The sequence below is a fragment of the Engystomops pustulosus genome, chromosome 1 (assembly GCF_040894005.1).
Source record: "Engystomops pustulosus chromosome 1, aEngPut4.maternal, whole genome shotgun sequence".
Taxonomy (NCBI): domain Eukaryota; kingdom Metazoa; phylum Chordata; class Amphibia; order Anura; family Leptodactylidae; genus Engystomops; species Engystomops pustulosus.
The window spans coordinates 190,912,994-190,938,161 of record NC_092411.1 but is presented as its reverse complement, the minus strand read 5'-3'; the positions used below and the strand labels follow the sequence as shown (position 1 = coordinate 190,938,161).

Sequence of the window (25,168 nt, the reverse complement as noted above, 5' to 3'; positions counted from 1 at the left end):
TATTAGGTACACCATGCTAGTAACGGGTTGGACCCCCTTTTTGCCTTCAGAACTGACTCAATTCTCCGTGGCATAGATTCAACAAGGTGCTGGAAGCATTCCTCAGAGATTTTGGTCCATATTGACATGATGGAATCACACAGTTGCCGCAGATTTGTCGGCTGCACATCCATGATGCGAATCTCCCGTTCCACCACATCCCAAAGATGCTCTATTAGATTGAGATCTGGTGACTGTGGAGGCCATTTGAGTACAGTGAACTCATTGTCATGTTCAAGAAACCAGTCTGAGATGATTCCAGCTTTATGACATGGCGCATTATCCTGCTGAAAGTAGCCATCAGATGTTGGGTACATTGTGGTCATAAAGGGATGGACATGGTCAGCAACTATACTCAGGTAGGCTGTGGCGTTGCAACAATGCTCATTTGGTACCAAGGGGCCCAAAGAGTGCCAAGAAAATATTCCCCACACCATGACACCACCACCAGCCTGAACCGTTGATACAAGGCAAGATGGATCCATGCTTTCATGTTGTTGATGCCAAATTCTGACCCTACCATCCAAATGTCGCAGCAGAAATCGAGACTCATCAGACCAGGCAACGTTTTTCCAATCTTCTACTGTCCAATTTCGATGAGCTTGTGCAAATTGTAGCCTCAGTTTCCTGTTCTTAGCTGAAAGGAGTGGCACCCGGTGTGGTCTTCTGCTGCTGTAGCCTATCTGCCTCAAAGTTCGACGTACTGTGCGTTCAGAGATGCTCTTCTGCCTACCTTGGTTGTAATGGGTTTCGATTTGAGTCACTGTTGCCTTTCTATCAGCTCAAACCAGTCTGCCCATTCTCCTCTGACCTCTGGCATCAACAAGGCATTTCCACCCACAGAACTGCCGCTCACTGGATGTTTTTTCTTTTTCGGACCATTCTCTGTAAACCCTAGAGATGGTTGTGCGTGAAAATCCCAGAAGATCAACAGTTTCTGAAATACTCAGACCAGCCCTTCTGGCACCAGCAACCATGCCACGTTCAAAGGCACTCAAATCACCTTTCTTCCCCATACTGATGCTCGGTTTGAACTGCAGGAGATTGTGTTGACCATGTCTACATGCCTAAATGCACTGAGTTGCCGCCATGCGATTGGCTGATTAGAAATTAAGTGTTAACGAGCAGTTGGACAGGTGTACCTAATAAAGTGGCCGGTGAGTGTACATCCTTGCGATGCAGTGCACACTTCACCCATAAGGGGAATGGGGCAAGCTAAGACTACCACAGGTGAACAGGAGAATTACCCAAAGTCTGTAGAGTACACTCACTGTAATTAATACAGATTTCAACCATCCTTTGTATTTGTATAATAATATCGGTAGATTCCCCAGACAGTATATTTTTACATACTGTAAATGTATTTGGTGATAAAATGCATTAAATCTCCTAAATGGACTCCACCTTCTTAATCATAAAGTGGGGACACAATCTCCAGTGATGTAGTATCAATTGCTATATGACCATTTATTTTTGGATCACAGAGCTAAGAGAACCTAAATTCAATGAAATAGCTAGTTAGTAGGTTACTGACAGGACCCTCTGGACAATTACTATATAGGGAAAACTAGATGAATTTGTGTCATTCCCTGTATTATTTTCATGTAGCGTTTTCATACTGGAGCAATGGGATCGCGGGTCACTTTTTTTAAGCACCCCCCCCCCCCTCGCGGCCACCATTGTTTTTTTTATACAGTCTTGGAAAACTCCTTTAATACATAGTAATTACCTTAGTCAGTGTTCACTTTGTTTTCAGCACAAGATAGAAGGAGTCAGACTAATCTGTAAGATGTCTGTAGTGCCTACATTAGGTTTGTCTGCAGCAGATTGTTATCAAACTTGTATTTGCATAATGATTTTGTAAATTAAAATAGAATTGCATCTTACTTCTTATCATAGGCCTGTCTTTGTTTCCCCCTCTCTTTTAGATTATCAGTTTATTAAATGTCTTTACGCCACAGAAATCTCTTGAGGAATTCCAAGATGTGTAAGTAATGCCTGATTAAATTAATGTAATCTTCAGAGGAGGAGAAAGCACTTTCATTTATTAGATAAAATCAACAAAGCATTGATTGTAAGAAGCTGTTGGACTTGTAGAAAGTTTAAGAGCAGTAGTTAGGGCTGCAGTTGGATCATCGGTTTATTTTGAAACAAAGCTGGAGATCATTTTGCAATCAAAGATGCATGTATATTTTCCAAATATTGAATATTTTTGTCAAGACAGCACTTCTCATAACCTCTGTTCCTGCCTATTTGGCATTCCTGTACCAAGATCCCTACCTTGTATTTGTGCACAGACAATAAGACATTGAAATAAGACAGACAGACAAATAGGGAGTTCAGACAAGTCAAGTCAAAACCAATATAGCAGCAAGGTACAAAATCAGGAAGACTAGTTAAAAAAAACCAGAAGAGTATATGGATGAAGCACTGAATGAAGTCAGTGAGTAAATTGTCTGGACACCACCCAAGTAGCTGGGTTAGCTGTTCATCACTCCGACTGGCACCTGTGACACAACCCCAGCTTCAAAGAGGCAGAAAGGTCACTCTGAGTATACACCTGGCTGTGGTACTCATCCAGAAGAAATCAAGCTGCAGAACTAAAGCGTGACAATTTTAATTTAAATTAAAATAAAACATTATGAGTCCTGACTTATAATTTGCCAGCTCCAAAATGTCTCAAAAACTGGTAATAGTTGTGTCTAATGACAGAAGCAGAAACTAATTTTGTGCAATGAACCAACTGCACTATGAGAGGGTTGGATTTGTCCACAGACAGCTGTGATAGTGACAGAGGATGAAAAAGGATAGCAGGAAAGTAATTGTAGAGAAAATCGGTCATTTCCACATTGCACTAACTGATTATTTCTGCATTACTTATCGATTTGTGACCTGAACGTTTATTTCTGCCCTTATTAGAGAAACCTACACAGCTTGACAAGGACCGCGTATCTAAACATTGTATTAATTTCTCTTGATTCACCTGACTACAACAGAGTGCTTCTGCTTCTTCCATTATTGCTGTTTTTTAGGCATTGTGACCTGGAAGACTAACTTTAAATGTTAAAGTAAAACACCTAAAATTAAAACACTGGGGCAATTTCATAAATATTCATTTTGCAAAATAGGGGATCTTGTCTGTATAAACTGTTATTTTATTCTCCTCAAGTAAATTGTCAATGTTTGCCTTGAGTAGAGTGTGGCATAGAAAGTGAAGTAACATCTCTTTGATAATGTCCAATGAATACATTTATACTCAGCAGTTCTGTATTGCAATTTTATATTAGTAATTATTCATACATGTGGGGTCACATTTCATTTCAAGAGATTTATTTAAATCACATTACTTTAAATTACTTATTTTCTAGTTACCTAGTAATGGAGCTAATGGATGCCAACTTATGCCAGGTGATTCAAATGGAATTGGATCATGAGCGGATGTCTTATCTTCTGTACCAAATGCTGTGTGGCATTAAGCATCTTCACTCAGCTGGAATCATACACAGGGTTGGTAGTCATCTTATATTACAACTTGTTTCATCTTGTGGCGTAGTCTTCTTGGATACTTTTCAGTGCTTGCTACAAAAAATGTTAGTTATATGTGGTGTAAAAACTAAATAATTGAGTTTCTTAATATATTCTTCGATGGGCAGATTGACATGATGTTACATCAAATTGCTGATTTGTAAGAGTACCGGAACAAAAACAAACAAACTGAAAACCGATGAATGTAAATTCAAAAGAAACAATAAATAATGCAAAAGCAGCATATGTACTAGAACAGAATTGGAAATCACATTTTTAGTTATACCATAAGTTTAAAAGCTTGTACGTATATTGTTTCCAGTTTAAATCAAGTGATAAAATATCAAATATTTTCTTAATGTATTGATGTTTGCAATGCAGGACTTAAAACCAAGTAATATTGTTGTGAAGTCAGACTGCACGTTGAAGATCCTTGACTTTGGTTTGGCGAGGACTGCCGGCACTAGCTTCATGATGACTCCCTATGTAGTAACGCGTTATTACAGAGCTCCAGAGGTCATTCTTGGAATGGGATACAAGGAAAATGGTAGGCTGTACCCGCGGCACAATCCTTGAGTGAATGCATTGCTATGATTAAAAATGAATATATATTTGTTAAATGCATGTAAGTGTGAAATAGATTGGTAACTCTAAGGATCGGTAATTGTGTTTTGTGTGAGAATAACTTTGGATGTCACCTGTTAAAATAAACCCTTTTATATATGTACTCAAAAACCATAGCTCACCCCAGTATCCCACTTTTTCATGTTACACATGTCAAGTCCATGTAGAATTGGTCTAGCTATCCCCATGATGTAACCACATGTCCGTTTCCTGAATAGTGTGAATGGAAGAATAGATGAAGAAGGATTGCCTATTGTGAAAAAAAAGTAAAAAAATGTCATAAAATTACAAAAAACCCACCAATATCAGATATTGGAGCATCTATGTTGGGTCCATCGTCGACTGAAGAGTAAAGTAGTGTTTCTGGCGCTATATTATAACATTTGCTTCAACTTTAGCTGTGAGTAGAATAAAGCTTTGAATAAAGGAATGAATACTGACTATTTTGGGACACCTTTCCATTGAGTGTCCATTCTCCCAGTTTCTTAAAATGTCATATGTATCACATATTTGGGGGCAGTGAAGTGAAGCTTATGTTCAATATAAATAGTTTATGTGAACATGAAAACAGGGAAAATTAATGTCTTTAAAACTATTAATATTAGACATCCTATAGTAAGAAGATTCTAGTATGTGCCTAAATGCCATGACATAGCATCTATTACCTAGGCACAGTGCCAGTCAGTTTGATCACATGTATCTGTCATTTTAATATTTTCTACACCCAGGATGATGTGGATTATACACATAAATAACATCCATTATTATTTTAATATCTATGTTGTCCCCTTTTTTAATATCTTGCCATAGATATTTTGGGTGCCGTAAAGGGATACTAAATAAAAATGTAATCTTGAAGAAAATTGCTTTAGTCTTTCCATCATAACACATTTTTTAACATTCATTATAATTCAATTCAGAAAATGACATGTCGTTATTAAGATCTTTTCACATCCATCATTTTACTAAAGCTTATTGCCTTATTTTCTGACTGTCATCTTCAGTATTTTCATCCTTGTAGTACTTACCTTATCCCCATCTGTACAATTACAAGGTGGCATTTACAATCTTTTTACCTATTTCTTAAGATGGGTCATTTTGGTTTTCACAAATGAATATTATTTTGCTATTTTTGCTATTATAATATATTATTATTTGCTGTTTAATTTAGGTGAATAGCAAAGGGAACATTTATGAAAACTGATTAACAAGAGGAAAACTGCAGTATTCAGTATCCAGAATTTTTTCACTCAACCTCCATCCGCCATATTGTCTATCCAAACCTCCCTACAGAACACAGCATTTTTACCTTTCTTCTGTGCAATAGAACAATTCTCGAGCACTAATACATTATGGGTCAGTCGGGAACCTTAAAGAGCATTTATTAGATTAACATGTTGACCTATAGAGGGCAATGCTCATCTTAGTGCTTCAGCACTACTTAGCGATACACAGAAAACAAAAAAAGCAGAGCCCCTACCACAGATGTATACACAGCTTTAGGTCAGCATGTTATGGCTGACGCACTTTATATCATTCCAGTGGATTCATGAGGAGAGTGCGCTCACCTCCTCGCCCTGCAGGATGGGGTTGAGGAGCTGAGTGTTACACTAACCTGACAGAAGCTAATGCAAACTTATGATCACGATTAGCTTGTACATTAGAAGCTTTCTGGGCACACATGTGTGATGTGCACATATCCTTGGCTCAAATGTCACAAATACAGCTAGTGGCAGGTTCCCATAGATCCCTAGTATCTGACTGACACGCCTCTTTTAGCTAAAAATTTAACCCCTCAGATTTTCATGTATTCAACTTTATTATTTTACCTGGTATCCAAGGATGTCTATAGCGAGTCAAGGAGGATGTGGCCTCCACTGGCTGAATCCAGTAGCTCATTGCCATGCTTTCTATGCTTGCAGCAGTAATGTCATGTGACCAAGATGACATCATTGCATGTCCTTTAGCCTTCTAACATTAGCAAACTTTACACCAAGCATATATCTCATGAAATCACAGCATATCATACCACATGAAATGATAGCAGCCTTCATGGAGAGGAGTAGATGTCCACTCAGGCATGCTGTGATTTTTTATGTGGTCAGATATGTGCATGGGGTACAGTTTGCTAATGTTAAGAGGCTAAAGGACCTGTGATGATGTCACAATGGTCACATGACATTAGAGCAAATCCCTCATTTCACTCTTTAGATCCTTAGATACCAGGCAAGTTTAAAACCCTGCTTTTATAAGGATCTAAGGGAAACAAATTTCAACTAAAATAAGTTGGTAAGATAGTTAATAGGGCTCTATAGGAACCAGCCACTAGCTGTATTTGTCAAAAATGAGGTACAAAGATATACCAAAAAATATACAAAAATATACATTACAAAAAGCTATTCCTTTATCATATATTTAAGCTGCTAGTGGGAATCCAGTTCTATATAGTGTCCGTTCCAATTAATTTGTGACCATGTAATATCTAGTTATGTTGCATTTACTATGTGGCGGCAGTTAGATGCACTATATTATTTAGTTTGCAAACTGAATCTAAAGCATACATTATCCAAATGGAATTCCTCCTGTGTATTATTTTTCATTAGTGTTCCAAAATAATAGCTTTTTGTGGGGTGGGGATAACTGCACTTTATGAATTTCAATATGCACTTTTACCACATGCTTCAGGAACTTACCTTCCTGGCTAATCTTGCCTTTTCCTCTTTCCATATCTTAACGGCCTTGTTTCTGCACTTCTAGTGGATATTTGGTCTGTGGGATGCATTATGGGAGAAATGGTCCGCCACAAGATCCTCTTTCCTGGAAGGGACTGTATCCTTGTATTATTCTGGAGCTTCAGTGTATTCATGGAGACATACCTTCCAACTTACCTAGCTCATGTCTGTAATTAATCATCATATGTGTTGTTGTTACTAACTTCTCTAAATATTATTTTTTCGTTCACAATGTTTCTTTTTACATACCCGTGAGTATACAGGTGTAGAATAATCATTGGGTAAAAATACAATTTCTATGTGTATGAGCGCTGAAAAATTTACTTAAATGTTATTTCTCTACCCATTGAAAACATCCTATATTTTTTCCCACTGCATAAATAGAATTAGCATTGTATGCCTATATACTACAGGGTATTGTAATAATAATATCATGCTTGTTAGAACTAGCTATACTAAACTTGGCACATAATATCTCATCTTAGGTAAGATAGTATAAAAATATCAAGAGAGATGTATGATATTTTCATTTCCTGTCTACTTTATCTGTATAATTGTGTAAATAAATGAAGGGGATATGCAACAAAAACATTTTAATCCAAACAGCAACAATATAAGTTTACCAGTTTGGCAACTACAACAGCAGTATAGCCCTTATAATCTCAGTTTGGTTGTGTAGACTAAACCAACCCTGAAACAATAGTCTGGTTGTGTAGTCTGAACCACCTCCTAAAACAGTAGTCTGATTGTGCAGTCTGGAACAGCCCCTGAAACAGTAGTCTGGTTGTGTAGTCTGGAGCACCCCTCGAAACAGTAGTCTGATTGTGTAGCCTGGAACACCCCCTGAAAAAGTAGTCTGGTTGTGTGGTTCTGAACACATCCTGAAACAGTAGTCCGATTGTGTAGTATGGAACACCCCCTGAAACACTAGTCTTGTTGTGTGGTTCCGAACACTTCCTGAAACAGTAGTCTGGTTGTGTGGTTCGGAACACCTCCTTAAACAGTAAACTGATAGTGTAGTCTGGAGCACCCCTTAAACAGTAGTCTGGTTGTGTGGTTCGGAAGACCTCCTTAAACAGTAAACTGATAGTGTAGTCTGGAGCACCCCTTAAACAGTAGTCTGGTTGTATAGTCTGGACCACCCCCTGGAGATATTTCTTGCTCTGTAGTCTGCACCTATCCTTATCACAGCTGTAAGAACTGAGTTTATTAGCAGTGCACAATACATAGTCAGACTGCTATTAGTTTGCCAAAGAGGAAATTTTCTATAATTTTAGATATCTGTCACATTTTTCTGTTGACATATTAGGAGCTTACAGCACTAAGAGCTGGTAATCAATGTATCAATGATTACATTTCTAGTTTAATTTTAATTTCAGGAGTACACTAGATGTAATATAAAACTATTTGGGTAAGTTAGGCAATAATATACTCATGTGTCTTACTTTATAACTTTTCAGTAATTTTTTGTCATTCCCCTGATATCTTTAGGCATGGGTAGTAGGGATGGGCAGTTTTGATGAAAAATATTACATGACATTGCACGTCCTTGTAAAGAAGATATGATACATCAATTTTGAAACATATAATTTAGTTTGTGTTGATTTAATTTCCTAATGGAAAATTAGCAAATAAGTTCTCTGTGGTTTATCAGCTCCATTAACTTTCAAGCTCACACAGTTAATTTCCATATAGGAGAGTAGTAGAGGTGAATTATCCCCTGTTTTCAATGAGACACATAGGATAGATCAATAGATAGCTATACTATATAGCTGACTTGTAGACAGAGTGATTAGGATTGGGCATGATATGAACTATTTAAGTGAATAAGGAAGAAATAGGAGTTTGCAAAAATATCTTTAAAGGAAAAACAGAGATAAAGGGAAAGATTTACTTACCCAGTCCATTCGAGATCCAGCGGCGCGTTCTCTGCGGTGGATTCGGGTCTTCCGGCGATTCACTAAGACAGTTCCCCCGACATCCACCAGGTGTCGCTGCTGCGCTGAAGTCCGCCGAGGTCCGCCAGAGTTTACGATCCTATTCCTGGTGAAGGTAAGTGCGTGTCTAGCGACACTTTTTTTTTTTAATGTGGCGGTTTCTCCGAATCCGTCGAGTTTTTCGTTCGGCCACGCCCCCCATTTCCGTCACGTACACGCCGGCGCCGATACGCCACAATCCGATCGCGTGCGCCAAAACCCCGGGGCAATTCAGGAAAAATCGGTGCAAATCGGAAATATTCAGGTAAGAGTTCGGGAAACCGCGAATTGGGCCCTTAGTAAATGACCCCCAATGTGACTCAAAGATCAAAGATTGTTGTATAGCTTACACTTTATTATTACTCTCATAGGAATTCTTTAAAAAGGTTACTTAATCAACTCATTGAAATGTAATGTGGGGACAATTTGTGACTTGCAGTCTTCATTTTCCAAAACTTTTGCAGCTCACTGCTCCCCCTTCCCATGTTTGCAGCTTCTATATAATGTGACCGCTCAGTAGGCTTTGGTTTGTTGGTAAACAAACAGATCAGTAAAGGAAAGAGCATTTTAAGACCTAAAGTAAGTGTGTTTGAAATAGGATAAATAATATCATAGGATATATTACAAAGTTTCTTGCATTCTTGCACTTGTACTCCTGATTTATGAAGTTTGCTGAGGTTAGTGACCATTTAATGCTGGCAGAAAATTTCCCTGCTGGAGTTAATAATTTGCCTGGGGGCGGATGATCATATTAGAGGTCATTAGTTCTCATACAGTTATCAGTGGGCCCATGTAATGTTCTCTTTGTCATGAATGATAAAACTTAGTCCTTGCTTGTAAGCTTAGCAATAAAAACATTATGACACACTTGAGTGACTCTACAGCTAGACATGGCCTTTACTCTCCTAAAGGTCCTCCTATATTAAGTGTTACTCTAACATCTTCTTCCTCAGCAGGTCACAGAAAGTGTAACCCCTGCTGTTCCTCTTGACTCTCAGAGTATCAATCATTCTTCAGTATTCTAGCTTCATTAGTTTTTCTGTAATAGTCACAATCACACAGCACTAGGTTGGAAGGTATGTATAAGTCATAGCAGTGGTCGACTAGAATACAGTACAAAGCAAAAACTATGAGTCGGCCATCTGAAGTGAGACAGATAATGGCAGTGCATATTTGTTTCTTCATTGTAGCTTTTTGCTAATTTTTGGGGGTATTGCTTATATTTTTTTCATTATTCATGGTGTGCTTTGCAAGTTCCCATCCAATCCATATGCAGCATCTGTAATCTGAGAATTGATATTTGGAGGTGATCATGGCTGTGCAGATGCTATGTCTTGTTTTCCATATTGATGCTTGCGGCTTGGCTTTTACTTATATGTTAAATTCAGCAAGTGCATTTGATTTTAAATTCCACTGCGAAGTTGTAAAAAAGTTTCTCACATCTTGTTCTCACTCTCACTTCTCACTAATGCTATCATTTAACCATTGGCACATACATTATAGGCACTTTTACTCACACTGAGCCCACATTTTATGAAAATCTACCAGCAGGATCCTGTAATAGAAGTCAAATACATTTACAGGCTGCAGTGTACCCGCATCCGCTCTTCCTTTTTTTTTCTTATGGCTTGGTTTGGCTAAAAAATGACTTTTAAAATTAAAAACTAAAATTATAATAATGAGCCTGAAGGTCTTTGGGGGTTGTCACAAGAGCCCTTCTGAGCTCTTTCGCCTTTCAATTATTCACACCTCTTTGCAGGGCTGCCTGCCCGATTCCTTCCTCCTTCGCCCCAGCCAGAGAGCCAGTAATATCACCCTTCACTTTCCAATTCACGTGCAAGTCACCAGCCCTCTGGCTCGGGTGGAAAGAAAGAAAGCCATTCAAGGGGGTGTGAATAATTGATAAATGACATAGCCACCCAGAGCTCCTCAGGCTCATTATTATAATTTTAAAAGTCATTTATTAGCCAAACCCAGCCATGGTTTATATTACAGGATCCTGCTGGTAGATTTCCTTTGAGGGATATAACCAATTTTCTTTTTCATCATTAAAATGGCATAAATTCCGACTAAGTACTAACACACCCCAGTTTTTTTTAGTGCAAACCAGACAGAAAAAGGGTGTAAATGCTTTAATAAATGTGGACCAATGATCATGTTTTTAATTTTTTACTAGTATTATAGAAAGTTAATCATGCACTGTTTATTTTCGGCAATTTAGTTAAAAGTTGAGTTACGCTCTAAACCTAGTTGCCAGAGTGAACATTCCAAGGTATAATACTTTTTTTTATAATATAAATTGATCTTGACTTGATTTAAATCTGACAAAAAATTCCCCAAAAATTTTTAGCATAAAAACTTGGTCATTTTCTGGTGACACATTCCCTTAAAAGTCTTGGGAGATAGTAAAAGTAAATTTGGGTGTCATTGTATTAATATTTATCCTACATAGATAAGAGGATGATATCTAGCTGTATGTTCAGTTGTGGTACCACAGAGGGGGGTCTTGCCTCTAAGAAGAATCCATGAGCGTGCAGCAAAAAGTCTGTACACCTAAATATCAAGTCCATCCGGCAAAATTTGGTGCAGTAAACTAGATGTTGAAAAGTATAAATCCACAATCGTAAATCCTTAACGCAATAAGACCTACATAAACATCGAGAAATGCAGTCCTTTGCCGGATCTCAACATACATTTTAAGTTTCAGTGATCGCCCGTGCTCAGAAGCAGAACCCATGAGATCGCTGCAGAAGCTCTGCAATATGTGATACCCGGGCTCCTGCACTTAGGCTACATTCACACTGACGTTTGCCTGCCATACCGGAACATTGCACAATGTGCTGTATTCCGATAAAAGAAAGGACATGTCCTATCTTTTTACGGGGTACGGAACGGTGAGCCCATTGCCGGCTATGGGGGACGTATATACACCGTATATATGTCGGACGTTTATATGTCCCCCATACATGTGTGTGAATGCAACCTAACAGCTGGAATCCTGACTGTTTAATCATATGTGGTCACCATGATCATGGCGTCTATGGAGCAGTACTGGGTACTCACCCGGCAGGGTGACATGTTCTATGCAGGGCACAAAGCCAACCGTTTCCATGGCAGCCCTGAGGTCCTATGAAGTTCCCCAGGGCTGTCAGGGCTGTTGGCAGTAAATACCTGTTAGATTGTGCTTTCAGATAGATTAAACAGGCACAAACTACTAGATTACACAGGCAGAGGGCGGAAGAAGAGAGCATAGGTTTGGGCGAGACATGTTCTGCTCATTGTAACAGACTTTGAATCTGCAGCACTGAAGACCTCTGGTGACCTCTGGTCCAGATTCATTAGCATAATTCTAAACGTTAATAGATAACAAATAAAAGAAGATTACCACAGTCACAATGCATGGTACTATGAGTAAGTGCCCTGGCTTATCATGATTTCTTTAAATCATTGGTGGCTATTGTAAAATTACGGAAGACTGGAAATGATGAACCAACACAATGGTCCCACATCTCCTTATTACTTTTTATTTTCATGTTCTTTTTAGGATATGAATAACAATGTGACAATTAGAGACGAGCCAAGCATAAATCTGCCTCTTGTGAGAGATTATGGGTTATGAATATTGATTTTAACTTGTAATGTGCTCAGCAGTCATCTGGTTCTGTGGCAAATTAATTTTGCAGATATATGTAATATTCAGGGCTTTATTTGTTAAGCAGGGCTCTGTAAATGGGATATTTCAATACAGTTTTGCAATCACAGAGGGAGAGTTTTATATTCATTAATAAAATTCCATTTCTTGCACAAATGTAATTTCCAAAATGAAGTCTGCAATGTAGATCAATAACATTACCTTGATTGCCACCAAGTTAGTACAGTACATCATGAATGCAGATACCGTATAGGGGTCTGCCATGAGAAATTACTAGGCTTCAGTCGACAGGTCAGTAATCTCATAGTTATTATGAGACACATCAGTTTTACTGAGGGTAGATGTGTCCTACTAAAAAGTTCCCAAGAAACAATGTTCATCAGGACTTCTTTTATTATAACTCTATACGTCGCAATTTAGAGTCATACAAATTATTCTAATTAGCCTGGAAGCCTTTTGTATTTTAATTTATTAATTCAGGAGAATTTAGGAGAAGTCAAAGAAGGACTGGAGAATTAGTGACACCTTGTATTGTAGAGTTTATACTAATGTAGTACTGGTTAACCTGTTAACCAGACATGATAACTCAGCTTGTTTCAGCCAGGTTAACTAGTGCTACACCCGTTCATACAGCTGTACAAAACAAAAAGTTTTTTTTGTAATAAAACCTGATGACATACAGTTCTACAGCTCTGCAGCTCTATGCTACACTTTGTGGACATTGTTATCCATGGGTTTTGTACCGCAGCTCAGCCATTGCTCATTGACCTTTACTTGATAAGCTACAGTAGCAGACAGATGAACTCAGAAATCATTGCCCTCATGGTAAACACAGTAATGACCTACCCTCAGTTATCAATCAAGATTAGTAAATCAGTTAACCCATAAGGCATCTGGCTATACATAATGAGATGAACAAATAACTTTTCTAGCATACAAACCTTGAAATAATTGCAGTGCTCAGCAAACCACCGGGCATTGTGATTATTTTCCCCTTTATGCCACCTCCATACCAAGTGGGCATGGTGGGAGTAAAGTATGTTGCAGCCGGCGGCGGAGTGAGTCAGTGCGGGTAGTTCCTGTCTCACACCTGTCTCACTATTGACTGCGAACCTGAATTGTATGCAAGTGTAGCCAGCCCCTGGATATATCAGGAAGATGTATCCGGAGGGGAGGAATTGCATCATTAGCCGTCTCATGAAGCTCTGGCGTATGATAAATGCCCTCAGTGTGTTAATGATTATTTAAATAGTATAACAGCCTAAAAATAATATTATTGGCATGAATACTCAAAAAAGGTACAAATATTTGTTACCTGGAATGGCAATGAATATTAACCCTCAATCCAAACAATTCTTATAAGAGTGGTAATGGGACACAACAGCAGTAAACAGTTTGAAATGAACAGCAATGGATCATTTATTGCTGTTTTTGGAGTTACAGGCTAGCACTGGGATTGTTTTTTGTTTTTTAGCTGCCACTTCTGTAGTCATATCCTTAGTACATTTAGAAAGGAAGGAAATTAAAAAAAGTTCTGCCCCCTAGTTGTCTATTTTCACACTGCATGATGAATTTTCATGTGCATTGTTTTCTGTTGACTTGTTGCTGTTTCTTCATTTCATAATTTTTATTTGTTTTCAGTTGACATGTGGTCTGTGGGGTGCATCATGGGAGAAATGATTAAAGGTGCTGTGTTGTTTCCTGGCACTGATCGTATCCTTCCTAACAGAGAAAATACTCCTGAGCACTGGCTTCTCTACGTCATAGAACTAGAATAAACCCAGTCCAAGGGAGCACTCCTTAATGTGTCTCTTTAGTGTCTCATCTGCGTCATGGCTTCTTTGCCAACCACTACCATAATGCAGCAATTCAATTCTCAGCTTTGTGTTAGGTTCTGGTAAACTGCACCACACACTTAATATAAAGTTTATGAAGTACCATTAATATATAATGAGCATAAACCATTTATTAATAAGCTGCAGCTCCTAAATAAGCATAGCTGTAGGTCTCCATGGTTTATATACAGCATGGGCTAGACATTCTGCATGAGTAAAATATTAAATATAATATATGATAATGGTGATAAAGGCATCTTTAGTGTATGAAAGTATGAAGAGGTTATCAATTTAGTCCCATCTCAAATTTCTTCCCAATTCATGAATCAGAGGAGTTAGTAAAATTCTATCATTGAAATCAATGATTGCATGAAAGATAGAAGAGAAATAGGAAAAATAATACTTCCATGCCAGTGAAGATATATTGTCACATTTAAAGAAATAAACTGTAGATGTTTATGGACTATGTACAGGAGATTTCATAGAGGAGGCAAAATAGATGCTAATTTGTGATACTTTCACTTTAGAGATATGAGACTTTCAAAAACAGACTAACAATCTACTTTGATATACAAACACCATTTGGCTTGTGAGGATCTCCTTATAACTGTAAAGTTATAATGATTTTACCAAATTATTATATGTGATTCCTCTTTTAAAAACAAACTGAACGATGCCTACTTTGTGCTGCTCACTCTTCTTTTTTCCAAGGTTATGGCATTTTCTGTTCCGAAAGTGTTTGAGAAAAATCTTTCTCACCAGAGTTAAGTGGGCGGAGACTAATATATGTCTGTTTCTACCCTCAAGCTGAGGCCATAAACTGAACACTGCACAGTGCACATAAAGGATGTATATGGTGACTAGCCTGGAAGCTTCCATCACACGGAGGAACATGGAACATGTAATAAATGAAAGAAATCATAAGTAACCCAGTTACATGAAGTCTTTAGCCTGTGCTGTTTGAGCACTAAGGGTTAATAGCTAATCTGCACAGTACACAAAGTGTCAAGGACATGGTGGGGGAGGGGAGCAGTCTGAGGTGCAGAGAAAGACAGAGAAAGTTCTGTAGAATCACAGACTGGGAACTGATAGGGAACAGGGGAAATCTTGTACTTCACTGTACTGTGCAGAAGACCTCTCTATCCACATCCAGCTCTGCTAGATACACCGAGAGAGCTCCTTCACATGACCTCCTCTGTGAGCAGGGAGCAGCAAACCCTTCCCTCCCATGAAACTATCAGATAAACAAACTACGGACTCACAGGGCTTATCAGCTTATGGAAAGGAGACAGCCATTGCAGCACTGGGGTAAACTGAGGGGGATAGCAAGGTAACTCCTGGATATAGGTAACAAAGATAATAGGCAAAGTTGTTTTACATCACAAGAGCTATTGATTTGTGGAAAAAGAAAACCTTTACAGTTACTCTTTAATGCTTTAGCTACACCATACCATACGTAGTCTTCTTCCTACACCAGGTAATAATTTACTTTTCGGTGTAGACATAGAGACACATGAATATACATTTATAATGTGGAATAGTAGTACAGAATGACCAGTATGTGTAACGGATTCTGTGTAGTATGAGATAGAGGCACCATATTTGCAATAAAGAAAGAAGTAATCCAGCACTCAGGCAATGATGATTTGTCTTGCATATAAAATCCACTTTATTGAAATATCTTTTAAAAACAATAAAAATGTCCTATAACATAATTTGTCTCATCCGTACACGTAGATATGGCTACGACTAAGGACTGTGAACAGTCAGAAACACGTCTGACAATTATGTTATAGGACATCTATATCCTTGGTTGAACTTGATGGACAAGTGTCTTTTTTCAACCGTAGAAACTATGAAACTATCTTTATTGTTTTTAAAAGATATTTCAATAGTGAATTTGTATATGCAAGACAAATCTTCATTGCCTGGATGCTGGATTACTTCTTCCCTTTTTACAAGTTACCTTTGGTCCCCGCCCAGCACATCCGAGCACCGGCTGAACATCAAGGCGGCTATCTGAAAATTTATATTCCTTCTTTTTACCATATTTGCAATATAGATCTCATTATAAGCGGACAGTAAGGTCTGAGAATCTCCTTTGGTAGGTAGCAGGCACGCCAGTCCATCACTGCATACAGGGCTTTGCCATTGATTGATATTCTATTTCTGGTCACTGTAGATATGAAGGAGCATCTGTCATAAAGATTAATCATCATCCGATAAATCACATTTAGACTTAATCTGACCATTTTGGACCTGCAGTAGTGAAACCTTGTATCTATGCTCCCATAAATCTTATTCCTTGTCTGCTGATAAAAGCAATATACAATGCAAAGGTAGCCACCTAACACAGTGTTGTTTATAAATGTTTAGGTGTCTGATGAACATCGGTCAAAGATGAAAACATGTAGGTTTTTTTTTTTTTTAAATAAAATCAGTAAATGAATCTGGCATCTGTATGTCCAAAATCTAATATATAAAGCTGAGTGTATGCAGTGTTGGACTGGGATACCTTGGACCCACCAGTAAAATCTGATCTTGGGGCCCACCAACCTTGTGGGTGCAAACCCCGAAAATGTTCTTGACACACCAGGCAATAATATTCCAAAGAAAAATGAGACTGCACTCCAAACATGATGTGAAAAAAAAATCAATGAGTGCTTTATTCACCCAAGTGCAACGTTTCAGACCCTATTCAGGCTCCTTTCCGAGGCACAGCAGTATATCTGTTTGCAGAGGAAGAGAATCGGAGTGCACTCACTGCTCTGTGCAGGCAGAGTCTTGCTGTCCACCAGGTGCACTGTATTCCAATAGCTAATGTTGTCTAGAAGAGATAGACTTCTGTTGAAGTGCCGCAGTTCATCAGCAGAGTTTCAGGGCTCAAGGTTAATATCTCTGGCTTTTCATGTGTTTCTTGGCAACCACTTCCTCCCACATGCATTCATTCATGCGCCCAACCACAGAGCATTCTACAAAAGTAAGGGCTCCATCTACTGGTCAAACAGTGGAACACAGCATGTCCATATCATGTGCATTGGGCTAATTCAGGAACACTATTTTCCTGTAATCTTTCTTTGCTAGCTGCTAACAGTACTAGTCATTATATAGCATAGATCATTATATCTTTAAAAACAGCTTTGTCATGTGCATTACATTACACAAAATGAATGGATGTTATATTATTCAGTTTGAGAAATGGTATACTGTGTGTGTCCTTCAGTTTTCAAGGAAATTAGGAGGAACAGAATACAAGCAGAGCAAAGAGTTTTCTCTGCAGTGCTGTGACTGAGAACATCTGTCACATAGTGGCTGACATTATTCTTCTAAAATATCCAGTGCGAAGGCGTGATTTAGCGGAAGTGGCTAACATAAACAGCTGCATGCATGAGGCCTAACAGATTATCTGCTTTCTACTTTTGTCATTTTATTAGCAATATTTTAACTGAGTAAGGTTCTACTAGAAAGGCCTGTCATGCCAACAGGCTTACATGCAACCAGTGTATAATAAATAATGTTATACTTTAGAATCTGCCATAAGATAGTATCCATGAATAGGTCAGGAGATCCCCAACCAACCTAATTCCAGTGTAGGTTCCAGACAGAGGGACACATAGGTGTCACTACAGTCCTATAAAAAATGGCATTGTTTCTTGTGAGCCCAATGATAACTCATATCAGCATTCATGTAGATTACAATAGATAACATATTGTGATTACAGTAATGTATCTTAATGCAAAATGTATCACTATTGTAATAATAGAATCAAATTTAGATGGAAAGTACAATATAGATTATTATATTCCATTCATGCTGAAGAAACCAAATGCAATAGACAAATGTCATTTATAGAGCAGTAATATGTATACTTATGCATACACATGTTATATATATTTAATGCTGAACAGTCATTCTGGAACCGCTTCATATTTCATGAATGCATTTATAAATGTTTCTTTTTCTTATGATGCTTAAATATTTTATGGCATTATGTGAGTAATTCTCTTCTGGACCTTCTTTTTATTCCATATTATTGAACAAATATTTCACACCTGTCTAGTTGCCCTGAAGAAACACAATGCTTAATTGTCAAAGTGATGTCATCTTAGTAAATCAATCTTCATATTTATTATTCCGATTTGGAAAATCTTGCAAAACAGATTTCTTTTGTATCTACTGTGTACTGCACTTTTTTTGTTTCTATATTGAAAGGATCAAAAGCAAAATAGAAAAGATTGCTTCCAAATAGTAAGCTCTAATAAGACTCCTATTGCAGATTGCAATAAATGTTGATCAATGTGGTCATTTAGGCATTGTTGGTGTACATTTCATCTTCCATATTGTCTATTATGGAAGTTATGTATACAGTATACCTATATACTGTCTATTATTTTAAGATAACAGGAAAATGAAAATTATAAATAGTCTGATCTATATTTTGGCTATCCAGGAAAAGTCCCTGATACTCTATTGGCTTGCAGCTACTATATTCCAAGCTCCTTTCATACTAAGGTTTTTAACTCAGTTTTAACATTGGTGCTTATGTTATGTGTTATGTGTGTAAACTGCCCAGAATAGCATAATAAAATGTAAACCTTTCCAGATACCACATGAATCAAAGCTCTTGTGGCCCCTGTTGGTGTGCCTGGAAACATACAATGCATAAGGTAAACTGATTTCAAATCCTTGATGTGAAAATATCCCAGCAGGTGTTTAGAGGCTGGCCATACAGATTAGATATCTATCCATAAAATGCATGTTTCACCAACAGCAACTTCTTCTGAATATAAACGCCACCCTGTCTTGGACCATAAAGAATGTAAGAGAAACATATGTCCCTTATGTAGTCAAACTTGGGAAGGGAGTAGAGCTACACTGCTTTCAGAATGGGGAAGAGGACTACAGTGGTCCTTTTAAAGAGACCGGTCCTTGGATGAGGGTCAGTGAGAGGATCACACAACCTGGTGCAGGATGATTCACTGATGTTATTGTGTCTCTACACTAAAGTGGTCTGTGGGATGGTGTTCATACATAAACCTCTGCTCCACTTCAACATATAACTGTAGGTGGAATCCAGATTATCATCCTTCTCCTTTAACGAACCAGCTCTCCTTCAGAAGACAGACAATAGTGGAATTTGATTGAGCTGGTCAATTTCACACAAGCACTGAAGTCATTATCTTTGTTGGCAAGGTCGGACTGGGGGACCAAGGGGCAACCAGTGAAATTGATTTTGGGGGCCCACCAACTGCTACATGGGAATATTAACCATAAATACTCAAGTACAAGCAGAGTTTTTCAGCACAAAGTATGTGCTGAAAAACCTGACTTGGCTTATAATTGAGTCTATTAAAAAAAACAAAATGTGTACTCATCTTCCGACACCCTCCGGCTGGTCCTCTTCTATCCATTGATGTTCTGGCTTCGGTTCTGTGTCTCTGTGCGGTGCCCTCGCTAGTGTCATGACGTCAGCTGCTTTCTGACATTTGTGTGTGTGCGCTGCCATTGGCACACGCTATGTCAGCAAACAGCTGACATGACGCAAGCGACCTTATCGGGCAGGGGAACCGGAGCCGAAGCATCAATGGAGAAAAGAGGACCTACTGGAGGGTGTCAGAAGGTGAGTACACATTTAGTTTTTTTCTTATAGACTGCACATTCCTCAGGAAGGGTATACTGATATACTGAGGGTATACTATATACTGAGGGTAGGGGCTACAGGGTATATACTGAGGGAAGGGGCTACAGGCTATATGCTTGGGGCAGCAGCTACAAGTTATATACTGAGGGAAGGGGCTGCAGGCTAAACACTGGGGACACGGGGCTGCAGGCTATATACTGGGGGCAGGGGCTGCAGGCTAAATACTGGGGAGCAGGGGCCGCAGGCTAAATACTGGGGAGCAGGGGCTGCAGGCTATATACTGGGGACAGGGGTACATGCTATATACTGGGGGCAGGGGTTGCAAGCTAAATACTGGGGGACAGGGGCTGGCTATAAACTGGGGGGTAGGGGCTGCAGGCTATATACTGGGGCAGGGGCTGCAGGCTATATACTGGGGGACAGGGGCTGCAGGCTATATACTGGGGGCAAGGGCTGCAGGCTATATACTGGGGGCAGGGGCTACAGGCTATATACTGGGGGTCAGGGGTTGCAAGCTAAATACTGGGGGGAAAGGGGTGGCTATATACTGGGGGGCATGGGCTGCAGGCTATATACTGGGGGCAGGGGCTACAGGCTATATACTGGGGGACAGGGACTGCAGGCTATATACTTGGGGCAGGGGCACAAGCTATATACTTGGGGCAGGGGCTGCTGGCTATAAACTAGGGGGCATGGACTGCTGGCTATATACTGGGGGCAGGGGTTACTGGCTTAATACTGAGGGGCAGGGGCTTCAGGCTTAATACTGGGGGGAAGGGGCTACAGGCTATATACTGGGGGCAGGGTCTACAGGCTATATATTGGGGGCAGGGGTTACAGGCTATATACTGGGGAGCAGGGACTACGGGCTATATACTGGGGGCAGCGGCTGCAGGCTATATACTGGGGAGACAGGGGCTTCTGGCTATATACTGGGGGCAGGGACTGTAGGCCATATACTGGGAGGCAGGGGCTGCAGGCTATATACTAGGGGGGCAGGGGCTGTAGGATATATGCTGGTGGGAATGGGCTACAGGCTATATACTGGGAGCAGGGGTTGCAGACAGTATATTGGGGGCAGGGGCTGCAGGCTATATACTGAGGGGCAGGGGCTATATACTAAAAAATTGTGGATCCTCTGTCATTTCCCCCCTGTTATTGTGGTCTTTCTCTTCTCTCCCCTCTAATTATGGGCCCCCTTGTATATACCCCTCTTATTGTGGAATCGCTTTATACATCCCTGATTATGTAGCCCCTCATCTCCCCTCTCTTATTGTGAGCCCCCTGGTATCTCCCCCTCTTTTTCTGACCTGCTCATCTTCTTTGCCGCCTCTCATCTCCCTTCTCTTAATGTTGAACCTTGTATTTCCCCCTCATTTTGTAGCCCCTCATCCCCCTCTTATTGTGGATCCCCTGGCATCCCCCCTCACCCCCCTCTTTTTCTAACCCACTCTAATCTCCCCCTATCTTGTTGCCCTCCCCTCATCTTCTGTTCCCCCTCTCATTTGTGGTTTTTTCACCTCCCTCCTCTTAATGTTGTATCTCCTACTCTTATTATGGGCCCCCTTTCTTCTCCCTCTGATTTTGTAGCCCTCTCATCTGCCCCCTCTTATCATGTGCCCCCTGGTATCTCCCCCTCTCATTGTGGGCCCCCCTGATCTTCTATAACCCCTTTCTCAACCCCCCTCATTTATGACCCCTCTCACCTCCCTCCTCTTCATATTTTCCCCTTGTACCTCCCCCTCTCATTGTGGGCCCCCTGATCTTCTATAACCCCTTTCTCAACCCCCCTCATTTATGACCCCTCTCACCTCCCTCCTCTTCATATTTTCCCCTTGTACCTCCCCTTCTTATTGTGGGGCCCCTGGCATCTCCCTCTCTCATCTAACCCTCTTTTTCTGACCCACTCAAAACTCCACCTCCACCTGTGGGCCCCCATCTTGTTCCCCCCCCATCTTCTGGGCCCCCTCTAATGTAAGCCTTTTTGTGGCCCCTCTCATCTTCTTCTTTTTAATGTGGCCTCCACTTATCTCCCCATATTTTTGTGGGCCCCACTTATCTCCCCCCTCATAGTGTGGCCCCCCCTCCTCTCACCTTTCCAGGTTCCCCAGCAGCTCCTCCTCTTCCCGGCTCCTGTGTACAACAAGCCGCTAGGTGATGACATCATCATATTATATGGGAAATACATATTACTTTGGAAATGAAGATTTGTATGCATATACCTTTAACATATGGCTTTACTATCTCATAACTGCAAAAGTGTTTCTGATGTTTGTGTAATTTTTATATATTTTCTTCCTTTCTGTTATTGTATCTGTATAATCGTGAGAGTGAGAAGAAGTGATAGGAGAAAAGATTTGTTGATAGTCAAAGTACTGAAAATACAGGTAAGTGTTAATGATTTGCCATTGATTGCCTTGTAGGGTGTTGTTCCCGTGTGGATAGGCTTATAGGGCGTAACTGTAAAGTTACTTGACAAAAATTAGTTTTAGCTGGAGAAAGCCTTTGACAACAATTTCAACGATACATATATTATTGGCTTCTCCCTATCCTGAGATATAGGACCAATAGATATATGAGGCTATCAGTAAAACACTCTCAGCTTTTCCTGAAGTGGACATCAGGTTGTGACATCCAGGTTGTGACATCAGCTATGGGCAATGATGCCAATATCACTCAGGGCATTTATGTGAACTTGCACAAACCTAGTCAGTCAGGACACAAAATCAGTGTTACAGTGTTACTGTACAGAGATCTAGTGCAGAGCAAGGCATGGAAAATAGAGCAGTGGAGCTCTGCATCATACAGTGATCTACTACATCACAATGAAAAGGATATATTAAAACATGTCCACCTACACCATTGAACACATACATAAGAATAAGAAGATGATCACGTGGCAGCATCACAATATGTGTATATTTACACACACACTCGGTGAAACCTCTCCAGAAGACCACCTGTCTGAGAGGCTAACATCAATCACTGAAGCTATCACTACTCACTCACAGATGTTTCCCTGTATATACACTGTATGCAGGATCTGATGCCATTCTTTAGAACTTATGGGGAGTCTGAGCTCTGTCTTTATTTGTGCATTCAAACTTTTATACATACACATTTCTACTATATTCAAACTTTCAAACACAAACAGCTCTGCTATATACCATTCCTGGTATGTAATTGGATGACCTGAGGCATGTGATTTGTCATATGCATATGACATCACTCCAGGTCCTGGAGTTTTTTACATGCTGGGACAAGGTAACTGCCAGCCTGCTATCTTACAAACGGCTTCAGATAGCTAATGAGAGTAAATTAGAGAACTGCTTATTTTGGCTCAGTGCAGAGGAAGGCAAACGTTTTTATACTTTATACAGTTGTACTTTAAAGTTGGAAATAATTATTTCAAATGCATGCAGTTAGCATGCAAATGCTAGCCGTATGAACGGCAGCTGACATCCGTCCATCATAGAAGTGTATTATGCATAGGCCAGTATGGTGAGCAAAACGCATGTCACTGTACTGTGCCGTTGCTGCAAAAGAAATAGAGCATGCTCTATCTTTTGCCAGAAACTCAGTGTACCTGCACAGCTCCCCATGGAGGGGGAGGGGTAAACGCTCTAGACGGAGGTTTGCTTTGCCCGGGTTGCAGCCAAGCATAGCATATATGTGTGTGCATAAGACCTAATGCTGACTGTTAAACAGGACAATATTCCCATGAATAAGCCATAATCAAACTAAGTGATGATGGTGCATAAGCAGAAGATAAAGCTGTTTTTTTATCACATGTAAATCACATGCCCATTTTTTTCACAGTAAAAGCAATAAAGGAAACATGTAAATTCCTTAACATTTATTCAGATATTGACCAATGGAATAAAGTCATAGAGCAACTAGGAACACCGTGTCCAGAATTTATGAAAAAGCTTCAGCCAACAGTTCGAAATTATGTGGAAAATCGGCCAAAATACGCTGGACTCACCTTTCCTAAGCTGTTCCCAGACTCTCTATTTCCAGCGGATTCTGAGCATAATAAACTCAAAGGTAGGCAAATTTTATATATATATATATATATATATATATATATATATATATATATAATTATATGGATTTTCACTTATTAAGTTCCTAGTATACCCTTGGATCATGAAAAATTTTTTGTAGGTTTCAAAGGGTTGTTCACTTTCAGCAAATAATTGATTTTGTTTGTGTGATGAAAAGCTATACAATCTTCCAATATACTTTCTGAATGGAGACCTCAATGGTATCTAGATCTCTGCTTGCTGTCATTCAACAGGAAGCTTCATTTTTTACTTCCTGTGGATAAAAAACAGTCCATGGTTATGTGATGCCACACAGATGCACGGCTCGGTAAAATACACAACCCTAATTATTCTCTTTCATACTAACGAACCGTGCACCTGTGTGACACATCACATGACCATGAACAGATGTCTATCCACTGGAAGTAATCATAGAAGCTTTCTATAGTAGGACAGCAAGAAGAGATCTAGAGAACTGTGAGGAATTTATACAGAAAATTCAAAATTGTATAACTTTTCTTTACACAAATCCTTTCCTGGACTTTATGGTACTAGTTGCAAAAGCCTCTAAAATGTGTCTAAAACAAATACAAACTTGATGTACAGAATGTTAGGCAGCTTGTTGGTGTTGAGTTCATCAGGGGTATACATGCAGGTCATAGAACATTACATACACTTAGATCAAGAACACTTTAGACAGTCCTATATCCTATAGCAGGGCAGCAAGCAGAGGTCTAGAAAACTGTGAGGAATTGATACAGAAAGTATATTGGAAACTTGTATAAATTTTCATTACACAAACCATATCAAATATTTTCTGAAAGTGGACAACCCCTTTATATTGAGCTTGGAAACATTCTACATTGTGATATCATACAAAAGCCATTGGAATTAATGGAATAAGTCAAGGATGGCAGCAACAGGCAAGGCTAAAATTAACACGACGGGCCGTATGAGCCCGTATATACGTGACGTTTTTCTTCCGTATGCAGCACGTATTTAACCCGTATTTTATACATGCCCATAGACTTCTAGGGCATACGGAACTGAAATACGGGAGAAAATAGGACATGCTCTATATTTTTATATGGCCAGTA

The 25,168-nt window shown here is 39.5% G+C and overlaps 1 protein-coding gene across 5 annotated transcripts in view; it reads left to right on the top strand.

Moving 5' to 3' along the window:
* The window catches only part of MAPK10 (mitogen-activated protein kinase 10), a 144,090-nt gene that overhangs the window by 93,245 nt on the left and 25,677 nt on the right, over positions 1 to 25,168 (top strand). For all 5 annotated transcript variants that reach the window (XM_072116133.1, XM_072116124.1, XM_072116151.1 and 2 more), the window contains exons 5-9: positions 1,968 to 2,026; positions 3,408 to 3,546; positions 3,946 to 4,111; positions 6,946 to 7,017; positions 23,890 to 24,072. In XM_072116133.1, the coding sequence (XP_071972234.1) occupies positions 1,968 to 2,026; positions 3,408 to 3,546; positions 3,946 to 4,111; positions 6,946 to 7,017; positions 23,890 to 24,072 (619 nt within the window). The remainder of the gene's footprint in view (positions 1 to 1,967; positions 2,027 to 3,407; positions 3,547 to 3,945; positions 4,112 to 6,945; positions 7,018 to 23,889; positions 24,073 to 25,168) is intronic.